We start from the raw sequence: 25,071 nt of genomic DNA, 5'->3' as shown, positions 1-25,071 counted from the left end.
AAAACAAAACAAAAACCAAAACAGGGACCAATATAAGGTTGCTAGGTTGCTACTTTTTTCTTTTATTGTAAAGTAAGTACATTTTAAAATATGGGTTACCAGCTCCTATTATCACTACTCCATAAAAGAAAGGCCATTTTCATTTTTCACAGAACTAGAACAAAGAGTTTTTAAATTTGTATGGAAACATAAAAGACTCCAAATAGCCAAAGCCATCTTGAGAAAGAAAAACAGAGCTGGTTGAATCAGGCTCCCTGACTTCAGACTATACTACAAAGCTACAGCCATCAAAACAGTATGGTACTGGCACAAAACCAGAAATATAGATCACTGGAACAGGATAGAAAGCCCAGAGATAAACCCACGGACCTATGGTCACCTAATCTATGACATAGGAGGCAAGAATATACAATGGAGGAAAGAAGTTTCTTCAGTAAGTGGTGCTGGGAAAACTGGAGAGCAACATGTAAAAGAATGAAATTAGAACATTCTCTAAAATCATACACAAAAATAAACTCAAAATGGATTAAAGACCTAAATGTAAAACCAGATACTATAAAACTACTAGAGGAAAACATAAGCAGAACACTCTTTGACATAAATTGCAGTAATATCTTTTTGGATCTGTCTCCTAGAGTAATGGAAATAAAAACAAAAATAAACAAATGGGGCCTAGTGAAACTTAAAAGCTTTTGCACAGCAAAGAAAACCATAAACAAAACAGAAAGACAACATCCAGAATGGGAGAAAATATTTGCAAATGATACAACTGACAAGGAATCAATCTCCAAAATATACAAACAGCTCATACAGTTCAATATCAGAAAAACAAATAACCCAATTGAAAAATGGGCAGAACATCTAAAAAGACATTTCTCCAAAGAAGATATACAGATGGCCAAAAGGCACATGAAAAGATGCTCCACATCACTAATTATTGGAAATGCAAATCAAAACAACATTAAGTTATCACCTCACACCAATCAGAATGGCCAACAAAAAAATGTCTCCAAATAATACATGCTGGAGAGGATGTGGAGAAAAAGGAACCCTCTACACTGTTGGTGGGAATGTAAATTGGTACAGCCACTATAGAGAACAGTATGGAGGTTCCTTAAAAAACTAAAATAGAGCAACCATATGATCCTGCAATCCCACTCCTGGGCATATATCAGGAGAAAAACAGAATTCAAAAAGATACAAGCACCCCAATATTCATAGCAGCACTAGTTATTGTACAATAGCCAAGACAGGGAAGCAACCTAAGTGTCCATCGACAGATGAATAAAGAAGATGTGGTATACACACATACACACACACACACACACACACACACACACACACACACACACACACTGGAATATTACTCAGCCATAAAAAAGTTAAATAATGCCACTTGCAGCAACATGGATGGATCTAGCAATTATCATACTAAGTGAAGTAAGGCAGACAAAGACAAATATCATATGATATCACTTATATGTGGAATCTAAAAAATTATACAAATGAACTTATTTACAAAACACAAATAGACTCACAGACATAGAAAACAAACTTATGGTTACTAAAGGGGAAAGTGAGGAGGGGATAAGTTAGGATTTGGGGACTGACATATACACACTACTATATAAAACAGATAACCAACAAGGACTTAACTCGTACAGCATAGGGAACTCTATTCAATATCTTGTAATAACCTATAATACAAGAGAATGTAAAAAAAGAATATATATATATATATATATATAACTGAAAACTAACACAACACTGTAAATCAACTGTATTTCAATAAAAATTAGAAAAAAGAAAGGCCATTTTAACCCAAATAGGAAGGAGAAAATCCATAATCTTAGAATAAAGAGCAGTTCATTAAACACATTTAACTTTATAAAAAACATATTTATGTTTCCTTATTTTTTTCATTTTACCGTGAATATCCATTCATGAGCCAACATGTAGGATGCTAAACAAAGTGGATCAGAAATGCATGATCTTCTTCCAGTTTGGCAGGGAAATGACAACTCCTAGCAAGATGATTACTACTACTTCAGGTACTAAGTACCTTTTAATCGTATCACTTAATTTAATCCTCACAGCAATTCTATTAATGTTCCCATTCTACAGGTAAGGAAAGGAAGGCTTAAAGAATTTGTTACTTTCTCAAAGTAGCAGAACTAGCAAGTGGTGAAGTTACTATTCAAATTCAGGTCTATATAGTTCCATAGCCCATGTTCTAAAACTTTATGCAATGCTATCCCTCAGAAGTGCAAAATATGAAAGGTCTAATTCACTGTAGATTTCTTCCTAAGCCACACAGACAAATTCCAAAGTTGACTGAACACTTCGAGTTGACTCGAAGCTTATCCAGAATTTTTCAACCTTGGCACAGATATTTTGAGCCAGATAATCTGTGGCTGTGGGGGGCTCTTCTGGACGTGGCAGGATACTTCGCAGCATCCCTGGCTTCTACCCACTAGATGCCAGTTGTACTGCCTTCGCAGTTATAATAATCAAAAATATCTTCGGACACTGCCAAATGTCACCTGAGGGGCAAAACTGCCCCTAGTCAAGAACCACTGGTTTAATTCAGTCTTGCTGTATGGATGCATCTAAAGACCTAAACATTATACAAAAGTGGGAATAGTTGTACTGTGCACAAACGTATTTTCTTTTTTTTTTTGTGGTACGCGGGCCTCTCACCGCTGTGGCCTCTCCTGTTGCGGAGCACAGGCTCCGGACGCGCAGGCTCAGCGACCATGGATGGCTCACGGGCCCAGCCGCTCCACGGCATGCGGGATCTTCCCGGACCGGGGCGCGAACCCGTGTCCCCTGCATCGGCAGGCGGACTCCCAACCACTGCGCCACCAGGGAAGCCCCATATTTTCTATGAGTAGCTCTGTAAGATAGTTTTAATAAGCAACAGCATTGTCATTTAATTCAAATACCATTTAAAACATTACTCAAAACAATGTTTTTTTTAAGGAAATTTAGCTTATGAAAGAAAACAATTTTATTTTGCTTATTATAAGAGAATAGTTCCAAAAATTTATTTCAAACAAGAAAAGCAGTAACAATTAAATCCTTTATAAGGTTAACACATAAAGGATGTTCAGGGAATAATCGACACCATCCAGTTGAAAAGGCTTCCTTCTGATACGATACAACCACTAGCAAGATCAAAAAGTCTCTCAAGACTGAACATAGATGGCAGCGAGATATCAAATGGGACCTGAGAAAAAGCATAAAAGTGTTCATGAAATGCATTGTTCCGAACTGTTGACTGAAGTAATGTTCTCAAATACCAATTCCATGTAATAATTTTATGTGAAAGATTTTTAACTCTTGCCTAAGACAAATTTCACACAAATTTCACATCTCTACCCTGCTGAAATGTCACATATATCATTTTCTATCCCATGAAGATTCATATCTATGAGTCTATAAAAACAGCCTACAGATTCATATCTGTAAATGTATAAAAATGAGCCTACAAAACAGCAGACACTCGTATAAATATGGACCATTCGTGTTTATATAATCATTGTATATGATTGTAAGTGTAGGAATTTTGGCCCAGTTACTAATGAACCACTTTCCTCCATAACACATTGCTCAGTAGACAAATCTCCCTCCCTCATTTTGAGCTTAAATCCTGACATGGTGAAGCAAAAATTGTGTTTGGAGCTCACTCTTTCTGAAAGAAACACCTAGTTACCATGCTGAGGACTAGTGCAGCCTAAGTCATCTAAGCAGCCTGAAAGATGGAAAATAAAGACCACTTTGGGGGTCATAGCACTGGTTATTTGAATGGGAGAAGGGCAAGAAGGAGAGAACAAACATGAAGGAAAGGAAATAAATGTTTACTGGGGACGCACTTCACACAGACTTAGATACTTTTGAAGATGTATGAGAAACATCACGGAGAATGGTCACAATGAATTAGATCCTTGGGGCCCTGAATCCTGGTAAGAAACTAGAGGACAAGTTTTTTCAATGTCTTGTCTGTTTGTTAAATGAAACTTTTATTCTCAAGAAAACATAATGAACTTAAAAGTAGAGACTGGTTTTCATTTCTTATTCTTCATTTTATTGGATTAAAAAAATGATCAAAGTATTCCAATGCTTTCTATAACTTCAGATAATAAAGAGGTGAAAAAAATTAATAACATCCTCCTTTTTTACTCAATCCTGAAGTAATCAGTGTTAGCAGTTTAAAGAATATCTTTCCAAAACTTAAAAAATCCTCATACAAATGTATAATCATGTGGGTTTTTTTCTTTTCCTTTTTTTCTTTACTTTTTTTTGAAATAGGATAACTAGATTTCCATTATTTGCTTTTACAATTACCAATATGTAAGAGAAATCCCACCTTAACCAATTCAGGGAGGCAGAATAACCACACGGAGGTTAAAAGTGTACATTCTGGAGTAAGACTGCTTGGTTCACTCAGACCTCACCATATACCAGCCGGGTGAGGCTGAGTAAACTATTTGATCTGTTTAAATTTTAATTTCCTAATTTCACTACCCCAGTCCTTGGCAAACACAAATATGCTTCCTGTCTCTGTGTATATGTCTGTTCTGGATATTTCATAAAAATGGAACCATACAGTATATGACCTTTTATGTCTGGCTTAACTTAACATAATATTTTGGAGGATCATCCACATTGCTGTGTGTATCAATACTTTGTTCCTTTTTATGACTAATGCTCCATTTTATGAATACACCACATTTTGTTTAACCATTCATATGTTGATGGACATTTGTGCTGTTTCCACCCTTTGGCCATTGTTAAGTGTTACTGTTAAATACAAGTTTTGTTTGAACGTCTGATTTCAATTTGGGGGGGTCCATATCTAGGAATGAAATTACTGAATCACATGGTAATTCTATGTAAGTTATTGAAGAACCACCAAACTGTTTTACTCTATGTTTTACATAGAGGCTGCAACATTTTACATTCCCACTATTAATGTATGATGGATCTAATTTTTTCACATCCTCTCCAACATGTATTTCTTTTTCACTGTACAAGTTTCAGGTGTATAGCATTATAATTCGACGTCTGTATATACCACAAAGTGATCACCATCACAACTCTAGTTGCCATCACCACAATAAGTTGACCCCCCTCACCTATTTTGCCCACTCCCCAATCCCTTCCCCCTCTGGTAACCACTAATCTATTCTCCGTATCTATGAGTTTGTTTTCATTTTATTTTGTTTGTTCACTTGTTTTGTTTTTAGATTCCACATATAAATGAAATCATACAGTATGTTTCTCTCTCCATCTGACTATTTCACTTAGCATAATAACCTCAAGATCCATCCATGTTGTCACAAATGGCAGGATTTCATTCTTTTTTATGGCTGAGTAATATTTCATTGTATTTATACCACATCTTCTTTTATCTATTCATCTATCAATGGATATTTAGGTTGTTTCCATATGAACACAGGAGTATATGTATTCTTTCAAATTAGTGTTTTCATGTTCTTTGGATAAATACCCAAAAGTGGAATAGTTGGGTCATATGGCAGTTCTATGCTCAATTTTTTGAGGAATCTCCACACTGTTTTCCAGAGTGGCTACACCAATTTATAGTCGCACCAATGGTGTACAAAGGTTCCCTATCTCCATATCTTCTCCAACATTTGTTACTTCTTGTCTTTTCGATAATAGTCATTCTAACAGGCATGAGGTGATATCTCATTATGGCTTTGATTTGCATTTTCCTAATAATTAGTGATGCTGAACACAGTTTCATGTGATTGTTAGCCATCTCTATGTCTTCTTTGAAAAAATGTCTATTCAGATTCCCTGCCCAGTTTTTAATTGGGTTGTTTGGGGGCGTTTTGTTTGTTTCTTTTTGTTGAATTGTATGAGTTCTTCATAGATTTTGGATATTAACCGCTTAGTTAATATATGATTTGCAAATATCTCCTCCCACTCAGTGTGTTACCTTTTCATTCTGATAATGGTTTCCTTCACTGGGCAGAAGCTTTTAGTCTGATGTGATGTAGTCCTGTCTATTTATTTTTTCTTTTGTTTCCCCTGCCTTTGGAGCCAGATCCACAAAAACATTGCTAAGATTGATGTTAATGAATTTACCATCTATGTTTTCTTCTAGGAAGTTTATGATTTCAGGTCTTACATTCAAGTTTTCTATCCATCTTGAGTTAACTTTTTCAATTCCATATTTCAAAACTTAACTTTTTTATTGAGCACTTTAAAAAAGATTATAGTTGATTTACAACGTTTCAGGTATACAGCAAAGTGATTCAGTTATACATACATTTATCTATCTATACTTTTCCAGATTCTTTTTTTCTTTTTTTTTAATTGAAGTATAGTTAATCTACAGTGTTGTGTTGTTTCAATTGTACAGCAAAGTGATTCAGTTATACATATGTATATATTCTTTTTCAGATTCTTTTCCATTATAAGTTATTACAAGGCACTGAATATAGTTCCCTGTGCCGTACACAAGGTCCTTGTTGTTTATCTATATAGTAAGTATGTAACTATTAATCCCAAACTCCTAATTTATCTCCTCTCAACCCTCCCCCCATCCCCTTTGGTAACCATAAGCTTGTTTTCTATGTCTGTGAGCCTATTTTTGTAAATAACTTCATTTGTATCATTTTTCTAGATTCCACATGTAAGTGACATCATATGATATTTGTCTTTCTCTGTCTGACTTACCTCACTTAATGTGATAATCTCTAGATCCAGTTTGCTGCAAATGGCATTATTTCATTCTTTTTTACAGCTGAATAATATTCCATTGTATATAATATACATGTCTTGGGTATCATAAATAGTACTGCTATGAACATTGGGGTGCATGGATCTTTTCGAATTAGAGTTTTCTCCAGATATAGTTTTTGATTGGGTTTTTTTTTTTGATATTGAGCTGTATAAGTTGTTTGTATATTTTGGAAATTAATCCCTTGTCAGTTGTATCGTTTGCAAATATTTTCTCCCATTCTGTAGGTTGTCTTTTCATGTCGTTTATGGTTTCCTTTGCTGTGCAAAAGCTTTTAAGTTTAATTAGGTCCCATTTGTTTATTTTTGTCTTTGTTTCCATTACTCTAGGAGGAGAATCCAAAACTGTATTGCTGTGATTTATGTCAAAGAGTGTTCTGCCTATGTTTTCCTCTAGGAGATTTATAGTATCCAGTCTTACATTTAGGTCTTTGATCCATTTTGGGCATATTTTTGTATATGGGTGTTAGAATGTTCTAATTTTACTATTTTATTTGTTGTTGTCCAGTTTTCCCAGCACCACTTATTGAAGAGACTTTCTTTTCTCCATTGTATATTCTTGCCTCCTTTGTTGTAGCTCAATTGATCATAAGTATGTGGGTTTATTTCTGGGCTGTCTATCCTGTTCCATTCATCCATGTGTCTGGTTTTTGTGCTAGTACCATACTGTTTTTATTAATATAGATTTGTAGCGTAGTTTGAAATCAGGGAGTGTGATACCTACAACTTTGTTCTTCTTTCTCAGGATTGTTTAGGGTCTTTTGTGGTTCCATACAAATTTTAGTATTCTTTGTTCTATTTCTGTGAAATATGCCATTGGAATTTTGATAGGGATTGAACTGAATTTGTAAATTGCTTTGGGTAATATGGTCATTTTAACAATACTAGTTCTTCCAATCCATGAACACATAATATCTTTCCATTTATTTGTGTCTTCTTCAATTCTTTCACCGGCATCTTATAATTTACAGTGTACAAGTCTTTCACCTCCTCGGTTAAATTTTTTCCCATGGGCTCCATGGCACTTTGGACACTTTTCCAGCTTCAGCTTTTGGAAATTTTATGGAAGGTTCTGGGTCTTTCATAGGGAACTTCTCAAGAAAATTTAGGTTCCAGGTGAAATTACTGAATTTCTTTCTTTGTCATTCGACAGAGATAACATTGGCAATCACATAATTACTGAGAAGTCTTGTTTGTGTTTAGAAAATAGCTTTGAGTCCAAATTGTCCAGGATAAGGTACCAGAGAATCTTGGTTCCTTTTCCTGGATTAGGAAACACTTTGTAGAAAGGAAGGAAAAAATATCTTGGTAGGTAGCAGATTGTAATTTAGTTCAAGCAGGTTATGGTTCAAGGAGCAATATTAAAGAAATGATGATGATTTTGCCTGCCTAGAGAGGATAAAAGTCTGAAACAGTACAAGGAAGGGAAAGGAAGTTAATCAAGGCGGGGCACCCTGAAGGAGTTCATTCAAATCTGGCCTGGACTTGAACTTGTTTGGGGGAGTTCTGAAAGCCATTGGAAAGTTAAAGGGTTTTTTTGCCAATGCTATACTTTATATGAGTTTCTGCCTGAAAACTAGATTTTATCATAATGAAAGATTTTATTACTTCTGCTCCTTTGTTCTATTTTCCTTGATTGAAACAAAAATCATATTGTATTCAAAGTATCTATGCTTTGTCTTAAGCCACTGAGTTTTTATTGAGCACCTACTTTGAGACATCTTCTTGCTTCTCTCAGCCCAGTGTCATTTGTCTTTTCATTGATTCTAAGTGTTAATGACCAAGAAAAAAGGGAGAAAGCCAAATAACCACTAATCAATTAGATTTGCCTACTCTTGTAATTGGTAAGCAGGATATAAAAAACTGCAAGCTTTGTGAAACAACTGGATTTAACTTTGTGTCCTTTCAAGAACCTTAAAATACAGAGTCACAGCCATTAAAAGAAAAAACAATAGCTTCGAGGTAGGAAAGCAAATACTGTTTTTTTGTTGTTCTTGTTCAACCACAAATATTGATTGAGCACCTACTATATGTCAGTCACAATGTCAATCACGCTAAGCACCATGTGAGCCTCAACTTTCTCATCGGCAAAATGAAAACTTGTGCTTCTCAATAGAGAAACAATGGGCATCTTGGGCAGGACAATTCTTTGTGCAAGTCTGTCCCCTGCCCTCTAAACGACATGAACTCTACCTTGTAATTGGTTCAATCCAATGACGCCCCCACACATTTCCAAAGGGCCCCTAGGGGCCATTTCCACCCTGGATGGAGAATCCCAGGCCTACCATCTACGATATCAGGAGCCAGGGAAAGTGGAGAAGCCGTGTAACTGGCAGATTTTGGATGATGTCGAGTCCCAAGAAGAGCAGGTTCTGGACCATGTTTCCAGGGAACTGAGCCACACAGTGGCCCCAGGGTGACGTCAACATCCTAGGGGTTCTTGGTTTTGGCTCCTGAGTCAGAACTCCTACTCCCTATATGCAGCCACGATACAATCCAGGAACTTCGGGTTTCCGTTCCCAGCTGAGCCTGGGGTTCATTCTGAAGAAGATGAAGCAGAATGAGCGGGAGCTGCGACTGCTCATGCTGGATCCTCCTGGACGCCGGAGCCGTGAGGGTAGCAGGGGGGCCCCCGTCCAGCTGGCGGTGCCAGGCACCCCCCTACCGGACACTGGATGTGCGGCCAGCCGGCCCGTACCAACAGGAAATACTGTTTTTATCTAGCATTTTCATATATATATCTTTTTCTACCATGTTTTCTATCTCTTCTTTATATATCATCTGAGTCTTTGAAGTCTTTTTTTTGGACTGGGGAAAAAACATGCATTCCAAAGTAGAAAGGAGAATACAATACTAGCTTACTTAAGAGCAGATATCATGAATGACTGGTGACCCATCTAATAAAAGTTCCAGATGAGAGGGAACTAGATGTATTTGGTTTCACTATATGTTATATGATTGAGAGAATCCCAATACCAACAATGTTATTCTCCGCAATCTAACAGAAACAGCACCTAACTCTTAGGAAGGTGAGAAGGGCTTATATACAACTCTATCAGACCACAGGAAATTTCACACTTTGCTGCAAACAAGATTATCTTTTTCATCACTCTAATTTTTGTATTAATAAAACTTTAAATATAGCAGAAAAGAAGTTTTCTTAAACATAATATGAGATCACAGGGTCATATTGGTAAGGTGGTAGAAATCTTCTAAATTAAAATGTAAAGAAATAACATTATTATAAAGACATTTTGCAGAGAACAAGAAAATTAGAAATTAAAGACAGGATTACAGTTGACAAAGCATATGTTCAGGAAATTGGTTCAATTGTTGTACTGCCTTAGAATAGAATCTCTTCTTAAATCATCCGCCCCATCACCATCGCTCTCACTGACACTCTACAACCACTGAGCCCTGGCTATGCATGGCACTTCCTTGAGCTCTTGAGCAGAGTTCACCTTTTAATAAAGGACAATTCCTGCTCAGATATATTGTCCCACATGGTCAGGAAACCAAAGGTTTCAGTCCAGCCAAAGACGTTTCAGCAACATAAGGAGCCCTGTCTCCATTTTCACATCTAAGTAGATGCCAGAAATGTTTTGAACAATGGAACAAACACATGAAGAACACCTCCATGAGAGGAGATATATTGAGGGAGACTACATTCACTGGGATATATGTTTAAAAATCAATTTTACGTGATGTTCATACTTTAAGAGAAAATCCATATTTGGTCTTTGTCCCAGTTTCTTGGCATAGAGGTCCTAAATCCCTTGGAAATTTTCTTTTGTATGTTAATAAGATGACTAAGGTGGGGAAAGGTGCCTAGATAGCTTCAGGATGGGGTTGGTCACCAAGAAAACCAACCATGTGATTAGAGAGTTAAACTTTCAGCCCAGTGCCCCCGACCTTCAGGGAGGGGAGAGGAACTGGACATTAAGTTCAGTCACCAACGGCCAATGACTGAATCAATCATGCCTCCGTAATGAAACTTCCACAAAAATCCCATAATGACACATTTTGAGGAACTTCTTGGTTGGTAAACAAATTGAGGTACTGGGAGGGTGACGCACCTGGAGAGGGCATGGAGACTCTGTTCCTCCCAACCCCCATATCTTGCCCTATGCACCTTTTCTATTTGGCCATTCCTCAGTTGTATCCTTTATAATAAACTGGTAATCATAAGTGAAGTGTTATCCTGAGTTCTGTGAGTCTTTATAGCAACTTATCGAACCTTAGGGGGCATCATGGGAACTCCTGAATCTGCAGTCTGCTGGGACAGAAGTATGGGTAGCCTGGGCACCTCATTTACAGCAGGCATCTGAAGTGGGGGCATTCTTGGATTGAGCCCTTAATCTGTGGGAGTCTGTGCTAACTCTGGGTAGTAGCGTCAGAACTGAATTGAATTGTTGGGCACCCAGTTGGTGCCAGAGAACTGTAGAATCGGCTGGTGTCAGGAAAACCCCCACAAGAGTCGTATCTGGTATTATGTAAATTAGGGCAGTGCTCAGCTAGTGAATGTCTCTGGGGCCTTTGGGGCTTTCTCCTGCATTCCTCCTCTTCCCTTGCACCCCTTCTGCACACATTGCCCTTCATACCCTACCCCAGGCTGAGCCAAGGCACTACGTGATGAAAACTGATAGAGCTGGCAGTGGTATCTCCATTATGGATATATGCTTTTTATAGGGAACTATTTAACAAAACAATCTTTTGAGACCATTAAGAAAAAAGTAAAAGTTTAGGCTGTGCGTATCCAGGCTTATTCTGACGTTCAAGAGTCTAAGTCCCAGAGAAAAGAGCCTTTGAAACCCTATTGTGCAGAAAGAACAGCTGCTCTCTCACTCCAGGAAAGTCTCTGTCACCATATAAAAAACTAATAAAGGGTCTCAAACAGGGCAAATCCCCTTTAAAATATCAAAAGCTCTAATCAGAACAGGAAGCGGAGTCATACAACCAACAATGAAGTGCATAAGGCATAAAGGCTAGATGCAAGTTTTCGGCTGACGGTTCTGTGCTTATAATCAGAGGTTGGGGGAAGAATTAAAGGAAAAGTGTTTTGGGGTAGATGACTGAACAGAAATGCTTATAGTCAATATGTTGTAAAACTGAGTGTGTATTCCTCACTCTCTGTGGAGATTTGAGCATAAATTCTGATATAGTTCTATGCGTGATGACATTGTTCTTTACATCATTGCCTTTATTTGCATAAAATGGTTTTAAAGCTTTACCAAGTCCTTGTTTTTTTACTCTGGGAAAAAACGTTTCTCTGAAAAAAGAAGCCTGCATTTATTGAGGATTGGATATGGGCTCGAATCTTTGTTTTACAGACTTTATATCATTGTAAATTAACTGTTAAAACAGAGGTCAAAGGAAACTGTGATTGAACTGTGGGGTCACACTGCAGAAGGTATTTTTAATCATGAGTGGGTGATGTGTATGATGTTTTCCCCTTACTTCTACATTAGAAAATAAACTTTCAACCAGAAAGTGTGTTTCCAAGTTCCTTTAGAACTCTTCTAATTCCAATAAATAAGGATTAATGGAGCACTCTTATGTATTCATCACCAGTCAGGGATCTTCATTTTTTATTATTATTTTTAACTCATTGTTGCAGTTCAGGTTCCTGGGAAGCAGACCCTGAGATGGAACTTAGCTTTCAGGAAGCTTATTGGGGCATACTCTTGGGATCAACACCCATGGGGAAAGGGAAGAAAGCAGGATTAGGTACAGGGAGAAGACTGGCTGCAATGCAGACACAACAAACCCCCTGCCAACCCCATGGGGAGCTTTGAAGCTGGAGTGGCCCTTCAGAGTTGTCCCAACTTTTGTGGGGGGGGGGTGGTTGGGTCACTGCACACCCATATCAGCCAGTAATTAGATACAGATACCCCCCCAACCCACCCCTGCCCAAAAAGGCCATGTCCATTAGACAGGGGCAGTTCCTGGAGAGGGTTGAGAGCTGAGGGCTGCTGGTCAGCACATTCCCAGAGCTGGGAAAATAAGTTCTTCGGTCCGGAAGAGGAGCTCTTAGTGGCTCAGTGAAGGGGCCACCCAGGTGTAAATATTTAATTCAGTGGTTAACAATAGAACAATTAAACAAATGGCAATATGGCAAAACGCATACTAGTATATAACCAATACAAGCTAACGAGAGATTTAAAGTACTGAGAATTTTTATACCGAATTTCTAGAGGCTTCTTTTCTGGGTCATGGTAAAACAAACTTAATACCTTTCCAGTATCATTTCTATTAATCATGTTATTTGATTACCCTTAGGAACACTTCCCCCTCTAGAGTATGAGGAAGAGAATTAGAAACTAAGGAGCAGGAAGAAGATTCAGAAATATCTTCCCTCAAATAATATCCCTCCCCATACACTTAAATACGAAGAAATTCAATAATTTCTCCTGAAGCCTAACTTTTCTTGAGAATTCCCTATGGAAGCCCTAGAACCTTACATAAAATTTTTTCCAAAAGCGGAAGCTGGAAATGTGTCCAGGGGCCCACAGTGCTCATGGAAGGAGCAAGAGACTGAAGTCAGGTAGGTGTGGGAGGAGAGGCTGCATGCAGCAGGGGCGTTTCATGGTGGATGGGCATGGTAGGGGGAGTTCAAGGGCAGCTGGGCAGTAGGGCAGAGGCAGTGCAGCTGGGTAGTTAGAAACGTGATCTGAGGAGCCAGTCTGCCTGGGTGTAAATCCTGGCTCCGACATTAACTAGCTAAGGGACCTTGGGCAAGCCACTTAAATATCTCACACGTAAAAGAAGGATTTTTTTTTTTACAGACATCTAAACAGAAACAGAAACCTAAAGTCACATGCTGAATTTCAGAGTGCACGTGTGTATTAATGTCCTGCTGCTGCTGTAACAAATGTAAGACAAACCTAGTGGCGTACAACACACGCTTGTTCTCTTACAGTCCCGGAGGTAAGAAATCTGAATTCAGTTTGGCTGGGCTAAAGTCAAGGTGTCAGCAGGGCAGGTTCCTTCTGGAGACTCTCAGCAAAGAATCTGTTTCTTTGCCTATTTTAGCATCTAGGGGCCACCTGTTTTCCTTGGTTTATAGCCCCTTTTCCATCCTCAAAGCACATCTCTCCAATCTTCACCTCCATCATCACGTTGCCTTCTCCTCTTCTGCTGTCAAGTCTCCCTCTGCCTCCCTTTTACAAGGATACTTGTGACTACACTTAAGGCGCACCTGAATAATCCAGGATAACCTCCCTCATCTCAATATCCTTAACTTAATCACGTCTGAAGAGTCCCTTTGGTCATATAAGGTAACAGGTTCTGGGGATTAGGATGTGGACATCTCTGGGGGGCCATGAAGTCAGCCTACCATAATGTGTGATTAAATGAGATGGCTTAGTTCGTAAGAATATCATATTTCTAACCTATCTTCTCAACAGAGTTTTGGTAATTGAAGTTATTGAATTAATTCTGTGGAAAAAATTCGTGGCGTTCCTGCAGATGCCTGCTGTGCCAGAGGTTACTAGAGCTCACTGAAGTACATACTTGTTCCTCTATGGTTCTCTACATCCTTGCACATCAGGGCAAGGCCAATAGGATATGGGCAGAAATTATATGCTAGCCATTCCATGCTGGCTCTTAGAAATGGTCACCCTAATTTATTGCCTAAACTGGGAGACTGCTGAGAATAAAAGGAGAGTATATTAACCATCACACCACATCAACAGGTATGCGCTGTGACTGCTGCAGGCAAACCTGTATCTATAGTCACCCAACTTAAAAGCATCCTACGAAATCCCCTAGCCCTCTTCTCCTCTGACTTGGAGGCCGTGTAGCCCAGACAGCACAGTTACAAGATGAAGGAGAGTTGCGGACCCCTCACTGGACTTTTATGAGAAATAAGCAAACCTTGACTGCCACTGAGGTGTGGGGTTTATCTGTTAGCACAGCACAGCTTAAGCTATCCTGGCTCAAACAGCTACACTCTGGCAAGCTTGTTCTCCCCTTGCTGTATTTCTGAATAGGGGACATTCCATCAGAGTAAGGGTTGGACTCCACTTAAAGGTCAGGTCGTTGACTCTCAGCAGCAAAGTTCCAGGAAGAAATGCTCTAACTGGGTACAAATGCTGAAGGTGGGTTGCCTCCTGAAAGGCTGTGACTGATCTGCCTGTGGGCTTTTGACCTGAGATACTGAAATGAAAACTCCAGAGTTTGAACAATACTTGGCATTTCTTGATGCTTTTTCATGAAGGAGCTCAGCGAGCTTAACATCTGGCAACTCTAAACAGGGGGCTCTTTTTCAGAGCAAAGGCTTACAAAGAATGTGAACTGGAGTTTGCATTTTGTTCCTGGGATTTTGTTGGTTAGAGTGAAAGGCTGAGGGGCTTTGTTAGTCAGCAGCTCCCACTGCAGCAGAAACTAGAGCGCAGACCCATGAGCACGATGCGGAAGGAAACACTGCTCACGCTGAGTCCTTTGTTCCCATCCGTTTACATTGCAAGCATCTGCAAACTGTTCTTACAATGTGGCCTACACTGACCAGCAATTCTTGAAAGGAAGTCTAACAGAGCTTGCAATTTACAAAGCAATTTCACATAAAGTATTTCTTTTAACTCTTTTTGGTATTTCTAACTTGAGCAATCAGCCTTTGTCTGTCAATATCCATAAGAAGATGTGGAGAAGAAGGGGGCAAGGAAAGAGGAGAAGGATGGAGAGGAGGAGGAGAGGGAGGAGGAGGGGTGAATCAGGTAGAGTGGGATCCACCCCTGCGCCTCAGTGAACCTTTACCCCACACTATGTGCCAGGTACCACAACAGGCACTTTTGAGCTAATGATTATTATGTGGCCAAAGTAAAATATTCAATGTTCATAAGGATTTTTTGGTCCATCAAAAGCATGATTTAGGGCTTCCCTGGTGGCGCAGTGGTTGAGAGTCCGCCTGCCGATGCAGGGGACACGGGTTCGTGCCCTGGTCCGGGAAGATCCCACATGCCGCGGAGCGGCTGGGCCCATGAGCCATGGCCGCTGGGCCTGCGCATCCGGAGCCTGTGCTCACAACGGGAGAGGCCACAACAGTGAGAGGCCCGCGTACCGCAAAAAAAAAAAAAAAAAAAAAGCATGATTTAATGGTTCTCCAGGGAATTAAGCTGAGTGAAAAAATACCAATCCCCAAAGGTTACATACTGTATGGTTCCTTCAATATAACATTCTTGAAATGATACAATTATAGAAATGGAGAATATATTAATAATTGTCAAGGGTCAGGGACAGAGGTGGGGTGTGAGAGGTGGGGGTGGCTATAAAAGGAGAACAGGAGGAGTCCTTGTAGTGATGAAATTGTTCTGTAGCCCGACTTTATTAATGTCATTATCCTCGTTATGACACTGTACTACAGTTTTACCTTATATTATATTATTATAATGTATAATACATTATTATTTCTTAAAATTGCACATGAGCCTAACATGATCTCAAAACAGAAAGTTTAATTTAAAAAGGATGATTGAAAAATAATATTAAGACTACATCTATTAAATGTCCCTTTACTCTTTTGAAAATTAGCAAACATTCAGATAGGCCAAAAGCCACCAATGCAGAGAGTTACGAATGATCAAATGAAGAAATGACTCATTTCTCATTATTTTAAGGCAGGGAAAAATAAAGATGGCCACAATGTATTGGATGCTTACCCATGGCGTCGACAGGCACTATATCAGACGTGTCACATACTGTTTCTAATGCAATCCTACATGAGGAGAAGCTATCACCAATGGACAGATAAGGAGCTGAAGCAGAGAAGGAAAACTGAGTAGCTCACGGTCACACCATCAACAGATGGTGGAACCAAGAATCAAATCATGTTTTGATCTGCTGAGAAACGTTGCTTCCGAGACCTTCAGCAGCATGTAATTGACCTGAGGTCTTTAAGGACTAATGACTTGTCCACAAGAGCAACAGTGGGGCTCCAGCGTGTGCCGAGCACTCTTCCCACCGTGCTGTGTTCTCACAGGTGGTTGAGAAAAGAACATAATGGTACCAGCTACCTGAGATACAGGAGAAATAAGGGCAAAAATCTCTAATGACTGGTGTCCAAAGTATTAACAAAGAAAATGGGTAAATTTACACCAGTTTCTCCTTTGTGGATTTATTTAAATATAAAGAACATTGGTCTGGAGAATTTCAAAAGGCTTGTCAACTGACTGAGAAATATGAGGCCAAAATCAACATCCTCCTAAAATGAATTGTAACGCCATTGTTAAGGGTCCAGATTTTTAATCAAGACAAAAACGTTTCGCAAAATGCATGAAGTGAATGAAACTAAGCACTTGACTCAGTTTTCAGCAAGACAGAAAGCAATGTACAGATCTGCTAATAATACCCCTGCCTCTCACTTCCTTTGAAGTTATACAAAGTGACTAAACTTCAGGAAATTGTCCCCTTGATTCTGAAATACAGCTGTACCCAGAATGAAGCCAGGCTTGCTTTCTCAAGCATTGCACACACTTCTTGCCACTTTTACAGTAAATACACAATATCAGGTTCATGACTATATTTTGGTTTAAATTATATCCAAGGATCATTATACCCCCAAATAGCACGTCTAACAATAGTGGGACCAGTGCTTTGAGTGCAGAGAACACAAAGGCTCTCAGTTCCTGGATGAACGAGAGCTATTTCACCTTGACACTGTTGCTGGCAAATCTCCGAGAGATGAGCATTTTGAAAACGCTATAAACAGCTTAGCCTTTTCTTAGCATTTTGAAGAGCACATTAATAGCCTAGCCTTTTCTTAAGGGCTTTCTTTTTCCCTTAGCCAAATTTGACAGTCGGAAATGAATAGTGAAGGGGATGGAATCAAAGTCAGAGCTGTGTTTTAGAGGCAGTGTGGAACTGATGTCATTCGGCATTGTCTCCAAAAGAATATAAGAATATTAAGTGGAGGTCTCATGAACTTACATACAAAGGATACTCTTCACTTGAGGACAGAATAATAATGTCTCACAGAAGAAAGATGTAATGCTTGATGCCTGTAAAATCTATTCAGACAGCTCTTGGCTGGTACAAAAAACACAAAAAACAAAAAACAAAACCAACTACAACTTTCAACTGAAAGAAGTTATATTATTGAATTAATTTTTTAATACTTAGTAAACTACAGAATACCTTGTTCCCAATGCTATAAATGACAGTTTACATACAGTATTGTCATTGTCACCATTTGGGAAGTTTTGTTAAAAAGAAACCAAGGGAGATACTAGGAGAAGGCGGAAGATGGCGGAAGAGTAAGACGCGGAGATCACCTTCCTCCCCACAGATACACCAGAAATACATCTACACGTGGAACAACTCCTACAGAACACCTACTGAAGGCTGGCAGAAGACCTCAGACCTCCCAAAAGGCAAGAAACTCCCCACGTACCTGGGTAGGGCAAAAGAAAAAACAGAGACAAAAGAATAGGGACGGCACCTGCACCAGTGGGAGGGAGCTGTGAAGGAGGAAAAGTTTCCACACTCTAGGAAGCCCCTTCGCGGGCGGAGACTGTGGGAGGAGGAGGGGGGAGCTTCGAAGCTGCGGAGGAGTGCACAGCAACGGGTGCGGAGGGCAAAGCGGGGAGATTCCCGCACAGAGGATCGGTGCCGACCGGCACTCACCAGCCCGAGAGGCTTGTCTGCTCACCCGCCGGGGCGGGCGGGGCTGCGAGCTGAGGCCGGAGCGCAGGGAGAGGACTGGGGTTGGCGGCTTGAACATAGCCTGAAGGGGTTAGTGCACCACAGCTAGCCGGGAGGGAGTCCGGGGAAAAGCCTGCACCTGCAGAAGAGGCAGGAGACTTTTCCTTCCCTCTTTGTTCCCTGGGGCGTGAGGAGAGGGGTTTAAGAACGCTGCTTAAAGGAACTCCAGAGACGGGCGCGAGCCGCGGCTAAAAGCGCGAACCCCAGAGATGGGCGCGAGCCGCGGCTGAAAGCGCGGAATCCAGAGACGGGCGCAAGCCGCGGCTAAAAGCGCGGACCCCAGAGGCGGGCGGGAGACGTTAAGGCTGCTGCTGCCGCCACCGAGGGGCCTGTGTGCGAGCACAGATCACTCTCCACACCCCTCTTCCGCGGAGCCTGTGCAGCCCGCCACTGCCGGGTTCCCGGGATCCAGGGACAACTTCCCCGGGAGAGCGCACAGCGCGCCTCAGGCTGGTGCAAAGTCACGCCGGCCTTTGCCACCGCAGGCCCGCCCCGCACTCTGTGCCCCTCCGTCCCCGCCGGCCTGAGTGCGCCAGAGCCCCCAATCAGCGGCTCTTTTAACCCCATCCTGTCTGAGCAAAAAACAGACGCCCTCCAGCGATCTACACGCAGTGGCAGGACCAAATCCAAAGCTTAGCCCTGGGAGCTGTGAGAACAAAGAAGAGAAAGGGAAATCTCTCCCAGCAGCCTCAGGAGCAGCGGATTAAAGCTCCACAATCAACTTGATGTACCCTGCATCTGTGGAATACCTGAATAGACAACCAATCATCCCAAATTAAGGAAGTGGACTTTAGGAGCAAGATCTATGATTTTTTCCCCTTTCCTCTTTTTGTGAATGTGTATGTGTATGCTTCTGTGTGAGATCTTGTCTGTATAGTCTTGCTTCCACCATTTGTCCTAGGGTTCTATCCGTCCATGTTTTTTTTTAATTTTTTTTCTTAATAATTAATTTTAATAACCTTATTATACTTTACCTTCGTTCTTTCTTTCTTTCTTTCCGTCCTTCCTTCCCTCCTTTAGACAACGAATCATCCCAAATTGAGGAGGTGGTCTCTGACAGCAAGATTTAGGATTTTTCCCCATTTACCTCTTTTAGTGAGGGTGTATGTGTATGCTTCTGTGTAAGATTTTGTCTGTATAGCTTTGCTTCCAACATTTGTCCTAAGGTTCTTTCCGTCTCTTTTTTTTTTGTTTGTTTCTTTTCTAAATAAGAAGTTTTTAATTCAATAACTTTATTATACTTTATTTTATTTTTACTGTATCTTCTTTCTTTCTGTCTTTTTTCCTTCTTTCCCTCCTTCCTTCCTTCCTCCCTCCCTCCCTCCCTCCTTTCTTTCCTTCTTGCCTTCTTTCCTTCTTTGCTTCTTTCTTTCTTCCTTCCTTCCTACCCTCCTTTCCTTCTTTCTTTCCTCATACTTCGACTAATTCCTTCTACTTTTTCTCCCTTTTATCCTGAGCCTGTGGATGAAAAGCTTTTGGTGCTCCAGCCAGGAGGCAGGGCTCTGCCTCTGAGGTAGGACAGCCAACTTCAGGACACCGATCAACAAGAGACCTCCCAGCTCCACATAATATCAAACGGCGAAAATCTCCCAGAGACCTCCATCTTAACACCAGCACCCAGCTTCACTCAACGACCAGCAAGCCACAGTGCTGGAAAACCTATGCCAAACAACTAGCAAAACAGGAACACAACCCCACCCATTAGCAGAGAGGCTGCCTAAAATCATAATAAGGCCACAGACACCCCCAAACACACCACCAGACGTGAACCTGCCCACTAGAGAGACAAGATCCAGCCTCATCCACCACAACACAGGCACTAGCCCCCTCCACCAGGAAGCCTACACAACCCACTGAACCAACCTTAGCCACTGGAGACAGACATCAAAAACAGGAGGAACTACAAACCTGCAGCCTGCAAAAAGGAGACCCCAAACACAGTAAGATAAGCAAAATGAGAAGACAGAAAAACACACAGCAGATAAAGGAGCAAGATAAAAATGCACCAGACCTAACAAATGAAGAGGAAATAGGCAGTCTACCTGAAAGAGAATTCAGAATAATGATAGTAAGGTTGATCCGAAATCTTGGAGATAGAATGGACAATAGATTGGACAAAATGCAAGAATCAGTTAACAAGGACCTAGAAGAACTAAAGATGAAACAAGCAACGATGAACAACACAATAAATGAAATTAAAAGTACTCTAGATGGGATCAATAGCAGAATAACTGAGGCAGAAGAACGGATAAGTGACCTGGAAGATAAAATAGCGGAAATAACTACTTCAGAGCAGAATAAAGAAAAAAGAATGAAAAGAACTGAGGACAGTCTCAGAGACCTCTGGGACAACATTAAACGCACCAACATTCAAATTATAGGGGTTCCAGAAGAAGAAGAGAAAAAGAAAGGGACTGAGAAAATATTTGAAGAGATTATAGTTGAAAACTTCCCTAATATGGGAAAGGAAATAGTTAATCAAGTCCAGGAAGCACAGAGAGTCCCATACAAGATAAATACAAGGAGAAATACGCCAAGACACATATTAATCAAACTGTCAAAAATTAAATACAAAGAAAGCATATTAAAAGCAGCAAGGGAAAAACAACAAATAACACATAAGGGAATCCCCATAAGGTTAACAGCTGATCTCTCAGCAGAAACCCTACAAGCCAGAAGGGAGTGGCAGGACATACTGAAAGTGATGAAGGAGAAAAACATGCAGCCAAGACTACTCTACCCAGCAAGGATCTCATTCAGATTTGAGGGAGAAATTAAAACCTTTACAGACAAGCAAAAGCTGAGAGAGTTCAGCACCACCAAACCAGCTTTACAACAAATGCTAAAGGATCTTCTCTAGGCAAGAAACACAAGAGAAGGAAAAGACCTATAATAACGAACCCAAAACAATTTAGAAAATGGGAATAGGAACATACATATCGATAATTACCTTAAATGTAAATGGACTAAATGCTCCCACCAAAAGACACAGATTAGCTGAATGGATACAAAAACAAGACCCTTATATATGCTGTCTACAAGAGACCCACTTCAGACCTAGAGACACATACAGACTGAAAGTAAGGGGATGGAAAAAGATATTCCATGCAAATGGAAGCCAAAAGAAAGCTGGAGTAGCAATTCTCATATCAGACAAAATAGACTTTAAAATAAGGACTATTAAAAGAGACAAAGAAGGACACTACATAATGATCAAGGGATCGATCCAAGAAGAAGATATAACAATTGTAAATATTTATGCACCCAACATAGGAGCACCTCAATACATAAGGCAAATACTAACAGCCATAAAAGGGGAAATTGACAGTAACACATTCATAGTAGGGGACTTAAACACCCCACTTTCACCCATGGACAGATCATCCAAAATGAAAATAAATAAGGAAACACAAGCTTTAAATGATACATTAAACAAGATGGACTTAATTGATATTTATAGGACACTCCATCCAAAAACAACAGAATACACATTTTTCTCAAGTGCTCATGGAACATTCTCCAGGATAGATCATATCTTAGGTCACAAATCAAGCCTTGGTAAATTTAAGAAAATTGAAATTGTATCAAGTATCTTTTCTGACCACAACGCCATGAGACTAGATATCAATTACAGGAAAAGATCTGTAAAAAATACAAACACATGGAGGCTAAACAATACACTACTTAATAATGAAGAGATCACTGAAGATATCAAAGAGGAAATCAAAAAATACCTAGAAACAAATGACAATGGAGACACAACGACCCAAAACCTGTGGGATGCAGCAAAAGCAGTTCTAAGGGGGAAGTTTATAGCAATACAAGCCCACCTTAAGAAGCAGGAAACATCTCGAATAAACAACCTAACCTTGCACCTCAAGCAATTAGAGAAAGAAGAACAAAAAAACCCCAAAGCTAGCAGAAGGAAAGAAATCATAAAAATCAGATCAGAAATAAATGAAAAAGAAATGAAGGAAACAATAGCAAAGATCAATAAAACTAAAAGCTGGTTCTTTGAGAAGATAAACAAAATAGATAAACCACTAGCCAGACTCATCAAGAAAAAAAGGGAGAAGACTCAAATCAATAGAATTAGAAATGAAAAAGGAGAGGTAACAACTGACACTGCAGAGATAAAAGAGATCATGAGAGATTACTACAAGCAACTCTATGCCAATAAAATGGACAATCTGGAAGAAATGGACAAATTCTTAGAAATGCACAACCTGCCAAGACTGAATCAGGAAGAAATAGAAAATATGAACAGACCAATCACAAGCACTGAAATTGAAACTGTGATTAAAAATCTTCCAACAAAGAAAAGCCCAGGACCAGATGGCTTCACAGGCGAATTCTATCAAACATTTAGTGAAGAGCTAACACCTATCCTTCTCAAACTCTTCCAAAATATAGCAGAGGGAGGACCACTCCCTAACTCCTTCTACGAGGCCACCATCACCTTGATACCAAAACCAGACAAGGATGTCACAAAAAAAGAAAACTACAGGCCAATATCACTGATGAACATAGATGCAAAAATCCTCAACAAAATACTAGCAAACAGAATCCAACAGCACATTGAAAGGATCACACACCATGATCAAGTGGGGTTTATTCCAGGAATGCAAGGATTCTTCAATATACGCAAATCTATCAATGTGATAAACCATATTAACAAATTGAAGGAGAAAAACCATATGATCATCTCAATAGATGCAGAGAAAGCTTTTGACAAAATTCAACACCCATTTATGATAAAAACCCTGCAGAAAGTAGGCATAGAGGGAACTTTCCTCAACATAATAAAGGCCATATATGACAAGCCCACAGCAAACATCATCCTCAATGGTGAAAAACTGAAAGCATTTCCACTAAGATCAGGAACAAGACAAGGTTGCCCACTCTCACCACTATTATTCAACATAGTTTTGGAAGTTTTAGCCACAGCAATCAGAGAAGAAAAGGAAATAAAAGGAATCCAAATTGGAAGAGAAGAAGTAAAGCTGTCACTGTTTGCAGATGACATGATCCTATACATAGAGAACCCTAAAGATGCTACCAGAAAACTACTAGAGCTAATCAATGAATTTGGTAAAGTGGCAGGATACAAAATTAATGCACAGAAATCTCTGGCATTCCTATATACTAATGATGAAAAATCTGAAAGAGAAATCAAGAAAACACTCCCATTTACCATTGCAACAAAAAGAATAAAATATCTAGGAATAAACCTACCTAAGGAGACAAAACACCTGTATGCAGAAAATTATAAGACACTGATGAAAGAAATTAAAGATGATATAAATAGATGGAGAGATATACCATGTTCTTGGATTGGAAGAATCAACATTGTGAAAATGACTCTACTACCCAAAGCAATCTATAGATTCAATGCAATCCCTATCAAACTACCACTGGCATTTTTCACAGAACTAGAACAAAAAATTTCACAATTTGTATGGAAACACAAAAGACCCCAAATAGCCAAAGCAATCTTGAGAACGAAAGAAGGAACTGGAGGAATCAGGCTCCCTGACTTCAGACTATACTACAAAGCTACAGTCATCAAGACGGTATGGTACTGGCACAAAAACAGAAAGATAGATCAATGGAACAGGATAGAAAGCCCAGAGATAAACCCATGCACATATGGACACCTTATCTTTGATAAAGGTGGCAGTAATGTACAATGGAGAAAGGACAGCCTCTTCAATAAGTGGTGCTGGGAAAACTGGACAGGTACATGTAAAAGTATGAGATTAGATCACTCCCTAACACCATACACAAAAATAAGCTCAAAATGGATTAAAGACCTAAATGTAAGGCCAGAAACTATCAAACTCTTAGAGGAAAACATAGGCAGAACACTCTATGACATAAATCAAAGCAAGATCCTTTCTGACCCACCTCCTAGAGTAATGGAAATAAAAACAAAAATAAACTAATGGGACCTAATGAAACTTCAAAGCTTTTGCACAGCAAAGGAAACCATAAACAAGACCAAAAGACAACCCTCAGAATGGGAGAAAATATTTGCAAATGAAGCAACCGACAAAGGATTAATCTCCAAAATTTACAAGCAGCTCATGCAGCTCAATAACAAGAAAACAAACAACCCAATCCAAAAATGGGCAGAAGACCTAAATAGACATTTCTCCAAAGAAGATATACAGACTGCCAACAAACACATGAAAGAATGCTCAACATCATTAATCATTAGAGAAATGCAAATCAAAACTACAATGAGATATCATCTCACACCAGTCAGAATGGCCATCATCAAAAAATCTACAAACAATAAATGCTGGAGAGGGTGTGGGGAAAAGGGAACACTCTTGCACTGCTGGTGGGAATGTGAATTGGTTCAGCCACTATGGAGAACAGTATGGAGGTTCCTTAAAAAACTACAAATAGAACTACCATATGACCCAGCAATCCCACTACTGGGCATATACCCTGAGAAAACCAAAATTCAAAAAGAGTCATGTACCAAAATGTTCATTGCAGCTCTATTTACAATAGCCCGGAGATGGAAACAACCTAAGTGCCCATCATCGGATGAATGGATAAAGAAGATGTGGCACATATATACAATGGAATATT

At 39.7% G+C, this 25,071-nt stretch overlaps 1 protein-coding gene across 1 annotated transcript in view; it reads right to left on the bottom strand.

Annotated features, from left to right (window-relative positions):
- Positions 1-3,109: 3,109 nt before the first annotated feature.
- Positions 3,110-25,071, bottom strand: part of CFAP54 (cilia and flagella associated protein 54) — a gene marked incomplete at its 3' end in the record, with an annotated part of 310,342 nt that continues 288,380 nt past the window's right edge. The window contains exon 68 of the mRNA XM_082667031.1: positions 3,110-3,229. Coding sequence (XP_082523157.1) covers positions 3,110-3,229 — 120 coding nt within the window. The remainder of the gene's footprint in view (positions 3,230-25,071) is intronic.

The sequence above is a fragment of the Grampus griseus genome, assembly GCF_964374135.1.
Source record: "Grampus griseus genome assembly, chromosome: 11".
NCBI lineage: Eukaryota > Metazoa > Chordata > Mammalia > Artiodactyla > Delphinidae > Grampus > Grampus griseus.
Note: the sequence above shows the minus strand (reverse complement) of the source record. Positions and strands in the feature narration are given on the sequence as shown.